At 39.2% G+C, this 21,787-nt stretch overlaps 1 protein-coding gene across 4 annotated transcripts in view; it reads left to right on the top strand.

Moving 5' to 3' along the window:
- Nucleotides 1–21,787, top strand: part of UTRN (utrophin) — a 507,070-nt gene that overhangs the window by 84,130 nt on the left and 401,153 nt on the right. For all 4 annotated transcript variants that reach the window (XM_082730779.1, XM_082730780.1, XM_082730777.1 and 1 more), the window contains one exon: nt 18,917–18,978. In XM_082730779.1, the coding sequence (XP_082586905.1) occupies nt 18,917–18,978 (62 nt within the window). The remainder of the gene's footprint in view (nt 1–18,916; nt 18,979–21,787) is intronic.

Here is a 21,787-nt window from a genome sequence, read left to right as displayed (position 1 = left end):
TATCCTCCCAAGGCAAAGCAAAGTAATTAAAATAATACTTCTACTTCTGGTACTTAAAACTTGATTGAGGAAATTGTGACATCAAACTCTGGCAGCCAAGGCAAGGTGATAAAATGAGTGGATGAAGTAGCTCTATTGTTTAGGACAAAGGACTCTAACTGATCAGGACAGCCTGCCTCATTCCTGGTCTCCAAGGTGAGAGGATGTGATATACATTGCTCTCTAAAGCAATTTCACATAAACTACAGAGATGTTCTGAAATTGTAGTGAAAACAGAGAGCATGCTTTTATTTTATAAGTTTTGAATTGCTTTTTAAAGATTGTTTTTTATTTTTTTGAAGATTTTTATTTATTTATTTGACAGAGAGATCACAAGTAGTCAGAGAGGCAGGCAGAGAGAGAGAGGAGGAAGCAGGCTCCCCACTGAGCAGAGAGCTGGACACAGGGCTTGATCCTAGGACTCTGAGATCATGACCTGAGCCAAAGGCAGAGGCTTAACCCACTGAGCCACCCAGGCGCCCCTAAAGATTTTATTTTTAAGTAAGCTCTCTACGCACCGTGGGGCTCAAACTCACAACTCTGAGATCAAGAATTGTGTGCTCCAGGAGCCTGGGTGGGTCAGTGGGTTAAGCCTCTGACTTCAACTCAGGTCACGATTCCAGGGTCTTGGGATTGAGGCCCACATCAGGCTCTCTGCCTTGGGTTGGAGGCCTGCACCCTGCTCTCTGCTCCGCAGGGAGCCTGCTTCCTCCTCTCTGCCTGCCTCTCTGCCTACTCATGATCTCTCACTTTGTCAAATAAATGAATAAAATCTTAAAAAAAAAATTGTGTGCTCCACCAACTGAACCATTCAGGTGACCCAGCACAGAGCATGCTTTTAAATGTAGGTTCCCTGAAGACAGTTCTGTAGGCAGAGGATAGATGTGGCTTATGTATGTGAGCTTTCTAATGATTTGATATAACAAAGTGGTGAAGTTTGTGTTCTCTTGAGAATACAGTGGTTAACATTCCCTTAGACCAGACTTCCCCCCACCTCTACGTGATGGGCACCCTCATGGCTCAGTACGTCTGGTTGGGGGTCAAGAAATCTGTGCTCCGAGGAAATTCTCTCGGGGAGTCTGATGTTTAGCTACTTCTGGGAATGTCTGCAGCTCCTTCAGTTGGATTTGACAGTCACTTTGAATTGAGCATTGCTCTGAGCCCCTTGTTACATACTTTGATCACACTATTATTTATTCGTACTGAAGTCACTGGGGTGTTGCATTTGTCTCCCCCTTTTACACGGGAGGGAAATCAGAGAGACTGAATGAGGTGTTCAAGGCATAAAGGTATCAACAAGCCATTCAGTGGAGCGGTTGGGAGCACAAGCTCTGCCTTGTGACGTTGTTGGGATTTGCGTTGCACACTAATGTCTGGTATGTGTCTGGCTTACAGCAAGCATTCAATAAATATTAGTTTTATTACAAAAACATATTTGTGGGGTGAGACTCTGACAGGATCCTCAATATACTGTCTCCCTATTCTAATCATTTTTTAGTGTTACCTTGTATATGGGAGTGGTTACATTTCAGTCTGGTGAACGTCCTTTTTACAGAGGTAGACTATAGAACTCCATATTCTAGACCAGAAATAGTCCTTCATTTCTTTCCTCAAGCTTATCCTAGTGGTACCAGATTGAATTAGGATTGAGTGGAACTGTAAGGAAGAGAAAGCCTACTACTCTGGGTTATAAGAAATAATTCCCTTTTCTTCAGAACCCTTCAGTCTGTAGACAGGCAATCCAAGGCTGATTGTCTGCTCAGGGAAACTGGCTGCTCCTGCTTCCTGGAGAAAGGTGGAAGGATGGAGGGTGAAATGTTTATGCTGGCTGCATGTGTGAAGTTTTGTTGGGAGTTCATAGCTCACCTAGAAGTACCACCCAACGCCCTTTCGCTTTCCACTGGACAAAAATGGACTGTGTGGTTGTCCCTAGTTGCAAGGGGAGGTGATTATTGTAATTGGCCACCTTGCCTCAGGGGAAAAAAAATGAGATTAGACTTCTAAGAAAGATGAGGGGAGAGGTGATTGAGAAGATAACCAGCAGTATCTTCCACAAGGAGTTTGAACAGGTGTTTCCTTCTCGAGTCAGAGGTTTAGAGGCATGGTCATTGTAGAAACAGTTTTGATTCTAGAATTAGGAATATCTGCATTTATATGTTAAGATATGAGTTTTAAAGGATGAAATTGGATCCAAGTGAAATTTACCCATTTGTCTTCTTGGAGAATGTATGAGATGAGGCACACTACATATCTCTTCTTTGAAAGTCAAGTTGAAATGGGAATGAAAAATGTTTATTGCATATGCTTCCCCCCCCCCCCATTTTTTGTGGAGAAATACATATAACAAAATATAACATTGTAACCATTAAAAAAAGATTTTATTTATTTATTTGACAGATAAGAGATCACAAGTAGGCAGAGAGGCAGGCAGAGAGAGAGAGGAGGAGGAAACAGGGTCCCTGCTGAGCAGAGAGCCCAATGTGGGGCTGGATCCCAGGACCCTGGGATCAGGACCCGAGCCGGAGGCAGAGGCTTTAACCCACTGAGCCACCCAGGCACCCTCACTGTAACCATTTTTAAGTGAACACTTAAGTGACATTCCATACATTTACCATCATCCATTTCTATAACACTTTCCATCTTGCAGAATAGAAACTCTGTACCCATTAAACAGTATCTCCCAATGTTCCTCTCCTGCCAGCTACCATTTTACTTTTTGTCTCTTTAAATTTAGCTACTATAGATAGATGGAATCATACAGTACTTCACTTTTTGTGACTGTCTTATTTCACTTAATAAAATGTTCTCAAGGTGCACCTATGTTTTCTTCCTTTTTAAAGGCTGAATGGTATTCCTGTGTGTGTGTGTGTATGTGTGTGTGTGTGTACACACTACACTTTGTTTATCCATTCATCCATCCATCCATGGGCATTTGGATTGCTTCCTTTGCTTAGCGATTGTGAATAATGCTACTATGAGGATGGGTACGTGGACATTTCTTCAAAATGCTGCTTTCGATTCTTTTGGGTATATTATTGCACATGTTTGTACCCCAGACTCAGTCAGGTTTGCTAGCCTGTGCTTGTCCTGAGGGAAATGCTAAAGCTTTGAAGAAAAATTATCCAGATCTTTTTGTTTGATTCACTCTCTTGCTAATAACTTCGAGAAAACTTTGTCATCATGAATTAGACTTTCTATAGGCTGTGATAATGGAAAGGAGGAGTCACGGAAGTGCTCCCAGAAGCTACTGGCTATTGGCTTGTTGCACTATAAAAGGACCTAGTTTGAAATGTGTCATTAAGAAGGAAACAGAAGAAAACGGAGTATTATCCTTCCTTTGTAAAGCTGTGTTGACTGCATGTGGATTAGTCTCGGAGATTCTGGTCTCCTAATTAAAAAAAAAGATTTAATAGTGAGAGGAGTCTAGTGAAGGAATTAGAGTGAATTCACTTGGTGTTTTCATAAAACTGACCAAAATGGTTAGGACTCTTGAGTCTAAATAGAGAGGAGACATAATACTGGGTATAAAGTCATTTATTTCAGAAGAGCAAACATGAACTTGTTCTTCTAATCTGTAACTGAATTAATTAAATTAATCTCCAACTAAGTTAAAATTAATGTAGGCTTTTTAATGCTTAAGAGAGGCACATTTTAGACAAAGAAAGAGCTGTTTTGCACAGAAGGTGATTCGCAGTTTGCTCTACCCAGAGATGGTATAGTCTAAAGTTAATGAATTTTTGAAAAAGGCAAATAAATGTTAGCTCTATAGTAGAGTATTAAATAACGACAATGCTGATTTGAGGCAGGATCTTAATTTCCAACAGTAAGTTAGAGGATGAATGATCATAAGGATAACATCAGCATGCTGGGGGACTGGCTTGGGTATCAGGTTTCTTTTATTTTTTTGTTCATGCTGTGGATTTTATCTCTCTCATCCAACTCTACCTGAATAAGCTTTTCAATAAAAAAAGTATTAATGGCTCGTGTGAACTTTTTCATAGTTATTAGTTATGTAAATTGAAAATGAGGGAGTATGCATTTTCCAATCTGAGACTATTTAAATTATTTTACTCATTAACTTTCAGTTTATACACTTCGAAGAGAAGAGTGCTGTGCTTCATGGGCTGATTTCTTAACGGTGTGGTTCATGGGAAGAAATCTTTGCTCCTGAAGTTTTAAGGGGAAACATAGTGTTCCTTTCTGGCATGTTCTTCCTGCTTATTGTAAATTTTCTTTCTTTCTTTTTTTTTTTTTTTTTTGGATAAAGGATTGCAATTTAATGCACTTGCAGTTTTGAAAATGTGCTTACTAAAATGACTCTTCCCTCTTTTAAAATTATGTCACATTTGGTTTTAATTTGCCATGGCTTAATATTAGAAGACTCTAAAACAGACAAAAAAAAATCAAAATGTACTTCTGAAATACTTGATTTTCTGTTTTAAAAATTACATATATATATAATCTCATATGTATATGTATATTTATTCTAAGACAGACTAGGTAGTTTGGTGTAATCTGTCAGTAACATTTTGGTTTACATTAATCTTCTATTTTTGTCTTCCCATCTTCATAACTGGTCAGTACCCTGATAATTTTACCTTGAAATACTTGGGTTTATTGCAAATTGTTATTTATTTTTATTGTGTTATGTTAGTCACCAGAAAGATGTGTTTTAAATGATGTAACTCCCTTTTCAACAATGTTTCCATAGTACATGGAGTGGAAGATGGGAAGAGATGAGCTTCCAGAAGCAATTACTTTACATGCACCCAATTATCTCTTCAGACTGAAGTGGGAAACTCAGTGGAAAGACAGATAGAAGGAAAAGCAATGTAACCTGGAGAGTTTCATTTTTAGAAATGTGTGACCTTCACTGCACTTAGTGTAGGAGCTTGGGGGCTTGGTCTCTAAGGGAGTTCTTAATGCGTGTTGAGTTTTAGCATCTACAGTCTCTCCCTCCCTCCTCCCCAGATCCTTCCTGTCTGCATGTGATTACAGACAGGCCATGTCTCCCTTATTCTTGACATCCCCCACCAAGGCAGGCAGGCAGACAGAGAGATCTTCTCTCAGCCTAGTTGATTTTGATAGCTGCCGCATTCTCTTCCCTTCCTCCTTGTTTACATTAAAGTGGGAAACAACACACCTTTTGCAGAATGGGTGTTTTAAAGAAAAAAAATGGTACAAAAGCATTAGAGAATTTTGAAAACATAGCTCATAGAAATGGAATACAAGAATCTCTCAGGATCTTAGAAATAAATAGTGCTAATATTTTGCCAATTGTCTTTCTAGTCCTATATGCACACAATGTATAAATGAAACACTGTATGCTCTTTAATGATCTTCTTTTTTATTCCTTAATATATTATGAAAATCCTTCCATATCTTCACTTATTCCTTCTTAATATCATTTTTTGTAAGATGTTATTTTTAAGTAATTTTTATATCCCACGTGGGGCTCGAACTCACAACCTCGAGGTCAAGAGTCACATGCTCTGTTAACTGAACCAGCCAGGCACTCTCTTAAATAGCATTTTTTTCTTTTTCTTTTTCTTTTTTTTTTTTTTTTAAGATTTTATTTATTTGACAGAGAAAGAGAAATGACAAGTAGGCAGAGAGGCAGGCAGAGAGAGAGAGAGAGAGGGGAGGAAGCAGGCTTCCCGCAGAGCAGAGAGCCCGATGCGGGGCTCCATCCCAGGACCTTGGAATCATGACCTGAGCTGAAGGCAGAGGCTTTAACCCACTGAGCCACCCAGGCGCCCCTTAAATATCATTTTTTTAAATGGTGTATTTATGCACGAAAATATACCTTTAAGTAATCCCTATGGAGGATATTTAGGTTGTTTACTGGCCTTTTTTTTTTTTTTTTCCAATTATGAAGAGTACTTTCAAGAAGTGCATTCTTTTAAAGGTATCTAAATATGTGCGTATATCTAAATATCTAAATATCTTAAAAAGATACCTTTTTAAAGGTATCTAAATATGTGCGAGTCTAATTATTTCCTTAAGATAAATTTCCAGAGGGCACCTGGGTGGCTCAGTGGGTTAAGCCGCTGTCTTTGGCTCAGGTCATGATCTCAGGGTCCTGGGATCGAGTCCTGCATCGGTCTCAGCAGGGAGCCTGCTTCCCTCTCACTCTCTCTGCCTGCCTTTCTGTCTACTTGTGATCTCTGTCAAATAAATAAATAAAATCTTTTTTTAAAAAAAAGATAAATTTCCAGAATTTGTGGGTCAGTGGTCATATAATCTTAAATATACTAGTACAGAAAGGAAACTTGTAATAATATACACACACGTCTGCCAGCCCAACGCCAGCTTCCTTGCTCCCTTTGCAACATAGGATGCCATCTGGTTCTGGGTGGCTAAATTCACCATGTTTCTCCAGATGTTCTTTCCCCAGCTCCCCTGGTGCTTTAACTTTGTTAAGTATGCCTTTTGAAAACTTGAGCTCCTGGAATGGTCTCCTGTAGGTGAAGACATTCTCCTCACTGCCCTAGCCTGGCATTGTCAGGCTTTCTTGATATTTTCACCTGAATAGACTGCTGACCCCTGATTCATTAGATGTAGAAAACATCCTCTTTAAGTGCTTCCTTTTTTTCTTCCTGTTCTATTTTTCTTTTTCTTATTTTTTTTAAATGGAGAGGCACTACGTTACCTGAAAGCCTGGGGCTTTTTTTGACTTTTCTTCTTCCTTGTCCTTCCAGTAATTCAGTAGTCAAGTTATGGTAACCTCACTTGGACCATTCAATGCCTCTTGTATCCATCTCTTCCTTTCTAATTTCATTGCTTCTGGCTTTCAGATGTCCATCCTGGGTGACTGTAATTAGCCTCACGTCAATTGCCTTTCTTCCAGCCCCCCTCTCTCTGTGAATCCATTTTTTTGTATGAAACTCACTATAGCACACTTCTGATCATGTTACTCCTTGGCTTAGAAAAAATCAGTGGCCCACGTTGCTTGTTCTTTTGAACTTAGCTTGATTTTAAAAATCCTCCACAATCTAGCTGCAGCCCGTTTAAAAAATTCAGTGATTCTACAGCTGTGATAAAAAATCATCCAGCCAGAGAAACAACTCAGAGGCTTGTCTCGGTGTCCTGTTCTTTATGCCCTGCAGACTTTGCATGTTCTCTCTTCCACAAATGCCCTAATGGTGTCTACATGCCTCAAATAAATCAATTCAAATGCGGCTTATTCCTTGCATCCTCTTCTGATTCCCTCCTCATCCCCATCAAAAAGAAATATCTTTCCTCTGCATTTATGAATGTATTCGAACCTAAGGTATTATAATCGTCCATCTCTTATTTATGTACTTGTCTTTCCTCTCCCCACCTCCCCTTCCTTCTTGAAAGCATCATCTGAATCTCTTTTGGCACCAGCATAGTAGATGCTCAGTAAAATACTATCTGGTGGTCAGTAAATGCCACTTTCAGTTTCTCTTTACCCTCCCACAAAATAGATGAACAACAAACTTTCATTAAAAGAGTAGGAAATATGAAACTTTTAGTGGTTGCTATAACAAAGAGTAGAAATATTTCCAATTCTTAGTATATCTGTTTATTGGACAAGAAGTTTTGTAAAACAAATGAAATGAATTTGTTCATGTACCACTGTGAATTTGTGCTTTATTTTTGCTCAGTCCTGTTAGCTCCCATGGCTTAAAAGTAGGTTGTGAGGGCTATCGATTGTCCTGTGGTGAGGGCTGCAGTGAAGACAGGCTTCTTAAACCATGCACTTTGGCATTCATTAAGCAATCATTATGAGCAAAGCAAGCTCAGGGACAGTTCATACAGTCTGTTTCATAAGCTTGGTAAGCTACAGCTCTCTGTCCTTCTGAAGGACATGAGGGTTTTAGAGTAAATGCAGCCACATTCTAGAGCCATGCAATGTAGTGGGGTGACTGCTGTGCACCTGAACCATGGCCAGTCTGAGCTGAGATGTGCTATAAATTTAAATTACACCCCTGATTTCAAAAAAGGTTAGTAAGAAAAAGAGTGTAAAATATCAACAGTTTAAAAAATATTGAGTATATATCAAAATGTTATTTTGCATATATATGGGGTAAAGAACATGTATTACTAAAATTAATTTTACCTCCTTTTTAAAAAAACATGGCTACTGGAAAACTGAAAATATAAAGTTTTTATATTATATACCTTGCACTGTTCTACAGAACAGTGAGAGAGGATTTAGAGAGAGGATTTAGACTTACAGTCAATATCAGGCAATGAGGCCCGTCCCAGCTGATGCCTGAACACAGGGTCTTAAGGGATTAAGCCTCCTAGATATGCCAGATTTTTATTCTTTTAGTTGGTGGTGGGACCTGCCTGTAAAATACTTTGGCCGATCCACATTTATTGAATAGCACTAAACTCACCAGTGGGAGAGTGCTTCTAACCTTCTAATTATACCAGTTACTGAGCACAGTAAAAGCACATTTCTCACGGTCATTAAATTAATTGGCAAAGTCTCTGGTGTTAATGGTGACAAAGATAACATACCTTGGTAGAGGCCACCTCTAGGGTTTAGCCTTTCTAATTAAATTACAGCTTACCTTGCCTGGAGTTCGTTATCCTAGGCTGGGATACACAAGGCCCTGCACTGATTTGCGTGCTGGGGTACATGTGCTCCCCTGTGGCCAGGTTTTCCCGTGGTTAAGCAACCTGCCTCTCCTTTCCCATCTTGCTTCTGAGGATTCCCCTCCCTCCACTCTTTCTGTACAAAAGAAAGACACACCACTCACCACCTCCAAATCTTACTGTGCTTCATGACTGCATTATTGCAAACAAGGGGCAATATTAGAATGCAAAGTAAAGACCATTCCCTTAAAAATTATTAAAATGGTCAATGCTTTATTGCATCTGGGGCAAGACTTGGTTCCTGCCATGCATTCATTTATCCAGCCATCCATCCATTCCCCTCAGAGTGAGAGTTCTGATGGGAGCTGTTGCCTGGTGACCTTGGAGACACATATGAATGTGGTTTATAAATAGAAAACGAAAGTCAGAGTTCCCTTCTCAGAAAATAAGTCTGATGAGCTGATGATTAGTTTGACAATGAGAACTAGTTTTCCCAATTAGGCAGGAGAGACATTTTCTAATTATTGAATGAGCTATAAACTTGGGGCTTCTTAACAATGTGCTGGAAATATCTTTTTAACTATTTAGATTTACCGTAGATATTAATTGTCAACTTAAAAATGTGCATGGGAATTCTTTTTAAGAGTTGTAAAGGAAGATGTTTGAAGCCTTTGACTTTAACACAAACATAGCATCACACTGTCTATGTTGAAAATGTATATTATAGGGGAGGCTGGGTGGCTCAGGTGGTTACGCGTCTGCCTTTGGCTCAGGTCCTGGGGTTGAGCCCCGTGTTGGACTCTCTGCTCAGTGGGGAGCTTGCTTCTCCCTCTTCCTCTGCCTGTCTGCTTCCCCTGCTTGTGCTCTGTCTCTCTTTCTCTCAAATAAATAAATAAAATCTTAAATAAAAAGAACATGCATATTATAGATATCATACAGGAAGTTTTAAGTAGAGAAAGGAAATGTGCAAAAAGACACTCCAGAAAAGAAATGGTACAGAGATTCAAAGTATGTGGGATTGATTGAGGGTGACCACATGTGTGCAGTCAGGTGATCTGTATGGCTGAGAATTCCAAAATGGTGACCTAAGCCAAGACATGTCCAGGGAGGGGTTTTGGAAAAAAATATTCAGAGAGGCATGATGGAGGGAAGTTTGGATGTTTAAAATAGCAAGATCAGAGGAAGAAGGAGGTGAGTAATAAAAGTTAAGAAGAGAGAAGGAGGGAAAGTGTCCCAGCCCTACAGATTCTTCACTTGATGGGTTATAGTCAAGGAGGCTGGTGGCTCTGGACATTTTGGAAGGTTCATTCTGGCCTCTTGGATTGTGTGTACTTTTTGCAAGTCGAATCTTGAGGAGCTGAAAATAGTTTTTTCCTCTGATTCTTGAATTCCTTGGGATTGTGTTGCTCTTTGGGTCTACCTGGGAACTTTCCTGAGTGGCTGAAGTTGAAAGGTAGCACTTGAGCTTGCATGAATTGTGGTCTGGGTCTTCATCTGTCTCACGGCGCTTACATGGGCCCTGACACACACAGAATTAGATGGAAGTAGTTCCACGGAGGGAAGCCAAAGAGTACTGCCACACCTTTTAATTCACTGGAGTTGTTGGCTTCAGAATGTTATCACTGGCGTCTAACGATGTTTATTCACTCATTATTAATTGCTTGCTGCTTTTCGGTATATATTTTTATCTGACTGTGATGACCCAAAGTTGTAATTATAGAAGACATGTGGTTTAAGTTAAAGTTTTCTCCATCAGTGCTACAGAAAATAATAGCATTCCTACATAGGAGTGCAAGGAGATGTTTGGGTACTGAAAGTACTATTTTCTTTTTCTTTGGATATTTTTTCTAAGACTTTTTGTTTGAGAAATACTATTTATTGGACGTTTCTGTTTTATTACATGGACTTATTAGGAATCTAGAAGAATCCCCTAGATTCCTCATAATATGGGGAAAATAATTAGAATGAGAAAATTACTGTGTGAATATTTAGCAGTCTTGAAAGGACATGTTTTTGCTCTTATTTTAGAAAGTAGAGCTTGCCATGAGAAAGTTTGAAGTCAGATCACTGGAATGTTTTTTCTATTCAAAAAAAATTTTCCCCGTTCTCATGAAAACTCATTTGCATGAACTTTCATACATCTGGAGATGTATGTTTATGAAGATTTCTGTAGAGAGTTTGTAGAACTTAATAGACCTTTAAAAGGAATAAAGTGAGAATTTCACAGATATTTTCTTTTTAAAAGTCTAGCTTTTTTATCACTAAGGTCACTAAAAAATTAGTTTTCTATTGACTTTTCATGACAGTGACTCATCATCATTATGACTCATTCAGCTCTTCCTAAATAACCTCTGCTTGTACTGTGGCATTTGAAGTGATTTTTTTTTTGTAGGATTATTTATTTATTTATGTATTTGAGGGAGGGAGAGAGAGAGAGAGAGAGTGCGCTTGCATGAGCAGGGGGGAAGGGTGGGGGGAGAAGCAGAAGAAGGCTCCCTCTGAGCAGGGAGCCCGATGTGAGACTCGATTCCAGAACCCTGAGATCGTGACATGTGTTGAAGGCAGTTGCTTAACTGACTGAGCTACCCCAGGCTCCTTTCAAATGATGTTAGTACAGCTCATTCACTCCTGGGACAAAAGTTCAAAGTAAAGTGTTTGTATGTAAAGTTTACAATTTCTGCCCCCATAAATTGAGTGCTTGTTCTTTTGCATTTGCAACGTGTATAATACAATTTATATTTAAGATGTGAAGAGTTTTTCCAAAAGGTATTTTCAGAGAAGAGAATTCAAACAATTCTGGATATCTGTAAATCTTACAGTCTTAAGGTTGAGTTTAGCAGCTCTAAAAAGTGAAAGTTGGAATACATTCCCTCCCATATTTAAAAAAACTTGAATTCATCAACTAGAAAATAGGTAAGAGGTAAATAGACTCTAAAATTAGAAGATGGTCAGGGGTTATTTGTTATACCTAATTTTGGAAATTATTCTTTTTTTTTTTTTTAAAGATTATTTATTTATTTATTTGAAGGACAGAGATCACAAGTAGGCAGAGAGGCAGGCAGAGAGAGAGAGAGAGAGGGAAGCAGGCTTCCTGCGGAGCAGGTAGCCCGATGCGGGGCTCGATCCCAGGACACTGAGATCATGACCCGAGCCGAAGGCAGCAGCCCAAACCACTGAGCCACCCAGGCGCCCCTGGAAATTATTCTTTAGGGAATAGATTATTTTGCAATATTTTGTGGATTAAATGCAAAAGAGATATCTCTGAACCGCAGGGACTTTGGAGTAGCATGCTGTTAACTTGGGCTAGTTTAGAAAATCTTCAGGGTATCTCAGAGTTTGGTGGTTTTTGCAATTTCAAAATGCCATCTTATGGTCATTAGAGAAATGCAAATTCAAACCATGACATAGCATTTCACACCTGCTATAAGTAAAAAAAGGAAAATAAATGTTAGGATGTGGAGATTGAAATCTGTGTACATTGCTGATAGGAGTGCAAAATGGTCCAGTTGCTATGGAAAGCAGTTTCCATAGAAGGCAGTTTTTCAAAATCTAAGCATAGAATTACCCCGTGACCCAGCCATTCCACACGTAGGTATATACCCAAGGGAACTGAAAGTAGGGACTTGTTTTCTTTGTGGCTTTATTCACAATAGCCAAAAGGTAGAAAAGACCCCAATGTCTATCAACAGACGATGTGTGGATAAAATGTGGCATACAGGTGCATCTGGGCGGCTCAGTCGGTTAAGTGTCCAGCTCTGGGTTTTGGCTCAGGTCATTGATCTCCATGATTTCAGGGTTATGAGATTGAGCCTCGTGTCAGGCTCTGCACTCAGCTTAGGGTCCACTTGTCCCTTTACCTTCTCCGCCTGCTTGCTCTTGCTCTTGTTTCTCTCGAATAAATAAACAAGTAAATAAAATCTTAAAAAAAAGTGGTATATACATACAATGAAATATTCTGTTGTAAAAACGAAGGAGTTTCCGACCCATGCTACCACAGGGATAATGCTGGATAACGTGGTGCGGGGTAAAACAAGCCAGATGCAAAAGGACAGATACTGTATCATTCCACTTACGTGAAATATCTAGAAGAGGCAAATATATATAGACAGAAGTAGATTAGGGGTTACTAGTGCCTGGGAAGAGGGGGGAGTGGGAAAATTATCACAGTTTATTTATTTGTTTTTAAAATAGGCTTCACTCCCAATAGTGGGGCTTAAACACAAAACCTTGCGATCAAGAGTCACATGCTGTAACTAGTGAGCCAGCCAGGTGCCCCTGTGAATGGGAGAATTCTTGTTTAATGGTTATGAGACTTCTACTCGTGCAGATGAAAAAAGTTTTGGATGTAGTGGTGATGGTTGCACAACCTTGTAAATATAATTAATGCCACTGGATTGCACCTTTAATATGGTTAAAGTGGGAAAATATATGTTCTGTGTATTTCACCACAATTAAAAAAATTTAATATGTAATTTATCAGAAAACACTGAATTGTAGACTTTACATGAATGAATTGTGTGGTATGTTAATTGTATTGAATCAAGGTGTTAAAGAGCTTTGCGAGTACCGGAGAATACTAGATAGAGATGGGGATTCTGATTTGATTTCTGGCACCACTTGACTTCATCTTGTGGGATAAACTTCTGATGTGTCTAGTTTCAGATTGGGGCTTGATCAGGTCCTCTGATTTTATATACTTTCCAGCTCTTAGACACCCTGATTCTGTGAAAGTAAGGTGGGTAGTTTGGGTGGGTTAGGTTGGTTCTCTGATGAAACAGACATTTTCTTCCAATGGTGAACATGACAGAAATCCTAAACACAGTGCATGTGGGGCTGTAGAATTTTTGGAATCCAGGAGCTGCAGAATTGCCATGAATTTGGGAGGGGAATGGATGGACGATGCTAGAAGGTTTATATAAAGAGGTTGCTTTTCAAAGAATCCATATTTTTTAAAAAAACATTTTTGAACATATAATTCTAACTCTGTACTCATCTTCTTTTTATGGGTATAAATATTTTTAAGGATTGAAGATGTTCTGAAGTTTGGAGTATTTTATTTTATTTTTATTTCTGTGATTGCAAAGTTATTTTTTTATTAATTATTTTTATAAATATATAATGTATTATTGGCCCCAGGGGTACAGGTCTGTGAATCGCCAGGTTTACACACTTCAGAGCACTCACCATATCACACACCCTCCCCAATGTCCATAACCCAACCACCCTCTCTCTAACCGCCCCCACCCCCACCCCTTGCCTGCAACCCTTAGTTTGTTTTGTGAGATTAAGAGCCTCTTATGGTTTGTCTCCCTCCCGATCCCATCTTGTTTCACTTTCTCCTTCCCTAACCCCCAAACCCCTCCACCCCGCCTCTCAAATTCCAAGTTTGGAGTATTTTAGAATTGTTCTTTTGATGTTATTATATGTTAAAACACTCTGTTTTCTCATAAATATGCATTATGTTTAATTAAATAAGCTCTTTTTTGTTAGGTGTTGAATTTGAGCCTGAAATGAAGAGGGTATTATTCTATTTTTCTCTTATTATGTCTAGAATGCCCTTCTTTGCATGAACCAGAAGTCATCTGTCCTTCAAGATATATTTTAAATGCCTTTTTCCCCATGAAACTTGGACCTCCTTGTGCTTGGCATACGTTGAACGCAGGCTTAGGAGCCAGTGGGACCTGGTTCTGTTTGTGGCTCTTGACATTGTGCAGTGGGTGATATTGGACAGTTCCTTCAGCTTTCGTCCCTTGATCTCAGGCTTCTTGCAAAGGAAAGTTGTTTTCCTCTTGTCACTTCACCCACCTTCACATCTGCCAAAGAGACCATCGAGTTGTTCTTTGCTTCTTATAGCGTGAAGTCTGAAAGTCTGTTTCAAATGGTTTTTGGCTTTAATAACTTCAAAGTATAAATGCGATAAACATATGAAGATAACATTTGAAATGTTAATTATCTAAAGTCCAGATATACTTAGGTAGTTTTGACAATTTTGAAAAGCACATTTTTAAGTTTTTTTTTTCCCCAGCCCCTCTGAGAATGTCAGATTTTGAAACAAGTTTGGAGTTTATACACTCTAATTGAGAGTCGTCTGTCTTCTCTTGTCTCTGCGTCTTTGACTACGTATTTGTAACATTTGGCAGATTGTTACATAATATTTACATATTTCCATGTGCCATTTTTATTCGTGTTGTTTCAGTAAGTGAATTGGTGGTGTTCAGAGGCCAACCAAGTGGGTAGGAGACCCCAAGATCTCACTAAGCCCCGGTGGTGGGTTTCTTTGGACTTGATGAAATACAGTAGCCAGAAAAAGAAGTGGGAGGATGGTCTGAAATGCTTTCATTCCTTCCGAAATAATCTCTTTTGCTAATGAGAAACTGGCTTTCTAGGGTGAGTTGCCTTTCATGAGAGGCTTTAATAAAGCCAATCCAAGTTTTAAATCATCCAACAAGACATTTCTCTTTTGGCTTAAAGTGTAGGGACTTCTTCTCTACATAACTGCATTTTATGGACTCAGGTTATCGCCAGCCAATTGGACGCTCTTCAGTTGCTTTGAAAGATGTACAGGCAGATAATGCTTTCTCGCTAACAGTAGTCTGGTTTTAAGAGAAGTATCCGTGTTCCTAGGACTTGGGTGTTTCCATAAGGGAAACAAGTCTAATTTCTCTGCCACATTTCCAGTTCAGGATTTAAATTGAGATTTGTTGCTGCGTTCTGCTGAAAGAATTTTTGATACGCATTTGAGCTGGTGAAGTGAAAAAAATTGCAAGCCAGTTTCCTGGAAGATTTATCAGGCTGTTTTGTTGATGTTTTTTGCTTTACTTCTCTCACCCATCACAGAAATAAAATTCCAGGCGAGACAGCAGCAAAGGCCCTTGGATCTGTGTGAGCATGTCAAAAGCATTTTAAGAGGAGCAAAATATTTAGAGGAAGAATTTGGAAAATCAGCCTTAAGGGATTTAACACATTTTTCTTCCCCTAATTCAGTCCCGTGTTTGTCCCCTTAATGGAGAAAGGTCATTAAATGGATGAGATTTGCTAAGCCCTGAAAGGCTTTCAGAAACTAAAGGGTTTTTCAAAAATCCGAATCTAAAGACAATGCTTGTTTAGGAACTGGAATGAATACATTTAGAGTGTAAATTATACTAACTTATTTATGTAGAAAAAGTCAGTTATATGTAAGATGGTATTAACTGCACATTTTTATTTTGGAGAAATTAAATGACAAATTGGCTTGATAATGGAGAGCTGAATGACTTTGATACTTTTGAAGTTCTGCATAAATTTCTAGGAAAGGCAAAATGATTGGTCAGTATTGCATGACCGAGATTTTTAGTTGTCTTACTACCACTTTGCTGGCATATTTTTACCTCCCAGAAACAGGACCTGGGCCAGTGTTGTTACCTTAATTGTGGTGCAGAGGGCTGTTTTCTACTACGAAGTGTTCCAAATTTGTTATATTTTAACCTCATAATTGAAAAGCTGCAGGCTAATTCCAGTTCTTTTACTGAGTTCCTTTCTGGTAGAAAATAAGAGGGGTGTGTGTGTGTGTGTGTGTGTGTGTGTTAGAAAAGGGAAATGTGAATTAATGCCTTATTGAAATTTGAACTCTTCCCCCCCCCCTTTTTTAACTGTCAGGAAAATGAATACAGAGGAGTGTTATAAATTTGGAAGTATTTTTGAAAGGCTTGGATGTTGGACAATGTATCTCTACAACCTCATACTTTATTTCGTATTGGTTACTTAGACTCATATTCAAACTTAGATTTGACCCAAAGATCATAGACTATTATAGAAACATTAACTTATTCATTTTTGTAAACATCTCCATATGGGAGAAATCTATTTTTAGCATTTAATTTTCTACTTTATGTGATAAGTTGAAGAACCTTAGTTATCATTCATTAAGGTGCACATACTCATTTCTTTGTCCAGTCTGTATCTGGACTATATCTGATAATGGAGAGGAACATATGAACTATTAAATATTTTAATATTTTTGAAAATAAGAAGGTTAAATGCTCAGAAAAGAGGATAAGAAAAAAACAAAATTCATTAATATCAATCCTTAGGAATGTTTCCCATTTTAAAAAATTTATTTTTATTTTTTTTAAAGATTTTGTTTATTTGACAGAGAGATCACAGGCAGAGAGGCAGGCAGAGAAGTGGGGGATGCAGGCTCCCTGCTGAGCAGAGAGCCTGATGTGGGGCTCCATGTGGGACTTGATCCCAGGACCCTGAGATCATGACCTGAGCCGAAGGCAGAGGCTTAACCCACTGAGCCACTCAGGTGCCCCAAGAATGTTCCCCATTTTTATGGTGATAAAATTTTCAGCTTGTGTGATGAATGTTATAAAATTAGGAAAATTTAATATTTATGACCTTTATATGTATTTTTGTTCATAGTATTATGGGATATATGTATAGTAAACTATACAAAAACAAATCTTTTCTAAGGTTAATTGGTCAAATAATTAGCTTTTCTAAGAGCTCTGAACACTGATTTGTATTGGTGGGGCTGATACAGATATATACGCATGACGAATGTGGCTGACTTATATTTTCTGTATCATCTCAGCTCTATCTCTCTTGGGCGTGATCGCAAGGTGGGGACATTCAGAGTGTGTAAGCAAGACCTCTTGGTTAATAAATGGCTTATATATGGCATTGATCGATGGCAGAAAGCTGGAAATCAGGTCTGAGGCTGACTGCATTGTCCTTTCTGGAAAGCAGGCTACCTCTCAGTGCAATTAGCATCAAGAAGGTTCTTAAACAACAGTTTTGTTTTTCACCCAGTTTCCCCCTTTGTTTCTCAGAGTCAGTCTCCAATTACCTTTATGGATGTGTAAAAGGGCACTCCTTTCTGGAGCTGCAACTCTCCTATTTATTTCAGGAATGACCTTTTAATCACAAACTCTCCTTGCAGAAGGGAGGAAGGATCAAAGAGATCACAAACTTGGTGAAGTGGTGGCTGAACTTCTACTTCTGCTGTTAGAGATGCCTTAGGAGGTCTAGGGTGAAGGCAGCCCTTTTAAATTGATGCACGGAGAGCAGGGTGCACTGGGGCATCTCTGTTACTATCTTGCTGTTACGATGTGAGAGGCAGCCCGGTAGTGTGGATGGTACCGGGGCAGGCAGTGTGTTCATGCACACAGACAGACAGAACCACAGCTTTCAGCATCGTTCTAAATCCTCCTGAGGCAGCTTTTGGAACCAGTCAGAGATGGTTTTAATGTGCTCTGCAGGCAGTAAGCCAACAGTGACTCTTGCTGGTTGCAGTAGAGAACTGGGGAGCAACTGAAGAGGATCTCATTAGAAGTAGCAGAGAGGGCACAATGGGTATTTATCTGCCATGTTTACATGCAGACTGTAGTAATGATTATAGCAATAACAATAACAAAGAGTTCAATGCCAGCTCTTTGGCAAATGGTTTCTGCTTAGATTCACTCATCTTCAAAATGCCCTTGCAGGCGGGGTGTTATTTATCTCTCTTTTACAAGGAGAACCAGAGGAGAGGGGGCATTGTAGTGATTACCCAGGGTCACCTGCTTAGTGGATTGGGGTGTGGTCTAGTTTGTTCTAAAGCCCTTTGTCTGTTTGATATATCACAGGGTTTCCCTGCGCTTCACTAAATCATTCTGCCCATCTTCAAGACATTCTGGACGCTGTCGTTCATTTTCATTGGCTGTGGCTTGGAACATGAATTTGTCATCAAAACCAAACTTGATCATTTAAAAAAAAAATGACTCCCGTTTCTCCATTTGTAAAATACTGTAATTTATAGATCACGATCATTAAAACCTTGTCCTGTTATTCTTCCTACAGGAAAACAGAGGTTGTGGAATAACCTTATGCTAGTTTTTGTTCTGGAAGGGTAGGACTTGTTCAAAAAATGAGGAAGATCCTGAGTTTCTTAGGCTTTTTTTGTGGATGACTTCGATTTTTGTTTTGGATATGCTAACGTCTTTATCACGTGGAAATTTCACTTAGCAAAATGCAACAGGAAGTATTATGTGGAATAGTGTGAAGGGGAGGTGCTGATTCTGTCCCGCACATGGGGACTGAATGGTTGAGGCTCAGGACAGGGCGGGCCGGCTCCCTGGGGAAGGTGCCCTAGCTTCCCCTGCTGAAGACAGGGGCAGACTCCCTCAGCCTTCCTGTTCTTCCTCAGCTGTGGATCTTTATGCCTCAGGAACCCTTAGGAGGACTACAATTTTAAACTCTCCATGACGGGGGTGATTGTATTTAGAGCCCTTCCCAAAGGTACAGACATGCATTCATTTCCCTTCTCTCCTTTTCCCTCCTGCAGATGAACACAATGACGTGCAGAAGAAGACCTTTACCAAATGGATTAATGCGCGATTTTCGAAGGTAACAGACTTTCAGACACTTGACGGTGATTCAAATGCTTCTTTCTGATTGACGGAGTTTGTTTGGAAGTGCAAGGAATTTTCCCATGACATGTGACCTAACAGAAATCTTCTGAGTATGAAGATACATTTGTACTTTTATAAAAATTCTCTTCTGAAATATATTTAAACGGAAATCCTGGTACAAGCAGTTCATGGTGTGAACACTGTCATAGTATAAACAGCTTTTAATTTTTACCTGGCATTTTTTAGTAATATGCCAATAGTTTGCTGCTCTTGATTCTGTGAATCCTGGGTACATTTAGGAAATGAATATATCACTGGGCAAATTTTGTGTTCGCTTAGCTAGACAGATGATGATTTCACTTTGCCTGGTTTAAATCAAATTGTTGTTCAGGCAGCCTTTCTACCCCATGCAGAAACGTTTAGGGATTTTCCTGTCTGTGGATGTGGCTAATAATGATGATCTACCCTGTGGTTCTTTTTTTGAGAACTTTCTCACCTCTTTCCCCAAGGATCTACTCTTTCTCAGCATTTCTAACTGCTTGGAACATAATCAGTGTTTTGAATGATATTCTTTTTAGGGGCAGGACAAACCTACAAAGGAATGGGCAGGGCTATTTTCAAACTTGTTCTTACATAACTATCCATTGGTTATTGACATTGGGATTTGGTACTTTAAGTTTGAAGTGGAAGGGAAATTTGCAGGATTCCACATTAGAAAGGGGAGAAATAAAGGTTTCTTGGAGAAGCATCATCATAGTCTTTTAAATAGTAGGAAAGGTACTTTAATTAAGGGATATCTTTTTTCAAAATTTTCTATTTGAAAAGGTTGCAAAGGTCAAGAAAATAAACCTTGGTATTTCTTTGAGGCAACGTGAGAATGTTTTAGGATTACTTTGTGTAGCAGCATGGTTTAAAAATTGCTTCACATCCCAGTGTTTACAGATGATTATTTGATTGCAATGTTTTCTTAGGTTTTGCACGTTTTTGTTGAGGGATGTTTTATCTTGCCTCTGAGAATGTAAGGAATGTGAAAACGAACTTTGACAGAAGGGTCAAGAATATAGACGTGCTTGCATAATTTGTGGTTTTATGTGTAGGATTTATTTCAGAGCAGACATAGGTATTTTGGGGGAAATTTTAATTTGTTTTATTTTAGAGGCAGAGGTAATGTCTGCATGCTTGGATTTGACATTATTCAAAACTTTTGAAATACCCATCTGCGTGTGACCATATTCTGGGCATCATAGTTATAGCAACTGAGAGCGTCTGGGTAGAAGATGTTATATCCCAGTGGTTTTATGAGGGCTCAAATGTGTAAGATTATCCATCCTGGTTGTTTTTGAGGATGATACGGTCACTTTTAAGTAGAGCAAGTTAAGCAGACCTATTTTTTTTAGCAGCTCAGTGTAGTCATTGGGGAAGAATTACCTTAGGACTGATTTTAAAGATCATTTGAAAGCATCATTGTCTTGGTAGACCTTCATTTGGGGAACATTTGAAACTGGGAGAAAGGCTTTTACCCCTCTTTATGAGAATAGATCTAGTGCAATCTGACATGGCAAGGTGGAGGGTAGAATAGAGATGACATCTGGGAAAGAATAATTGAAAATGGTTACCTTTGTCAGCGTTGCCATGAGTTTGGCTCAGGCGAGAGAGTACCTGGACAGTATGTGACATATGGTTGAGCTGGAGTGTCACCCAGCAGGTGTTCTTCATCTCTAGGTCCGGAGCTGTTACTGATGGTTGCAAGAGTGGCATCAAAGCTGCCGCTCCTACCCAGTGTGGCCCAAGGACCCCTTTGCCGAGCTTTAAAAATATCCTTACTGCAGCTAGTGTCCCTTGACTTCTTTTCCATTAGATGCTCCTCAGTGTCCAGTGATCATTTGGGTCATGTACCTGAATTCTCTCAAGAGATAGCTCAGTATCGGGGAAGCTGGATGGCTCAGTCAGTGAAGTGTCTGACTCTTGGTTTCGACTCAGGCTATGATCTCACGGTCGTGAGACTGAACCCCACATGGGGCTCCACGCTCAGTGGGGAGTCCGCTTGGGATTCTCTCCCTCTTCCTCTTCCCATTCCTCACTCTCATTCCTTCTGTCTCTCAAATAAATAAATGAATGTTAAGGGGAAAAAAAAAGTAGCTCAGTATTTATTGCTGATGATTAACATGTTTAAAAAGACCTCATGTAACACAAAGTCCAGTACCAGGATAGTTTACTTGATGAACTTGATATTTAAATTTGTACATTTATAATGCATATATTATTCTGTAGTAGTGAGTGAATGTTTTAAGTCCTATGTAAATTATGTGCCCCAGGAAGCTTTTAATTATTGCCAAGACAGTGAAAAGACCAGGTAATATTATCATTTTTAAAAATTTTTAACATTTTAACAGTTCCAGTTATGTAAACTGACACAGAAGCTAAAAGCTTATTTTGTTTGGAGAAGAAGTATCAAAAGTAGAGCTGACCCTGGAAACATTTCCTTTCAGATGACATGGAGTAAGAAATCAAAGTAGAAGGAAAGTTTGGTGGTTCTAGAACAAACTTATCAAAGAAATTACGAGTATGTGGACATAAAGAGATGGAGAGTCCATGGCAGGGACATTGAACTCCGTCCACGTTCTTTCTTTCCCCTGGCTGTCCTGAACCCATAAATCACATTGCTTCCACACTGCTGATTAGGAAAGAGAATAACACATTTCTGTGCTGGGAGATTTCCATAGACTCCCCATACAGCTTAATTCCACTCTGCAGGGAAAAGGTAGTTTTGGGCATGGTGTCACTAGGTAATCCAGAGGCTGGCA

The sequence above is a fragment of the Mustela nivalis genome (assembly GCF_964662115.1).
Source record: "Mustela nivalis genome assembly, chromosome: 5".
Classification (NCBI taxonomy): Eukaryota; Metazoa; Chordata; class Mammalia; order Carnivora; family Mustelidae; genus Mustela; species Mustela nivalis.
This window is presented reverse-complemented; position numbering and strand designations above follow the sequence as displayed.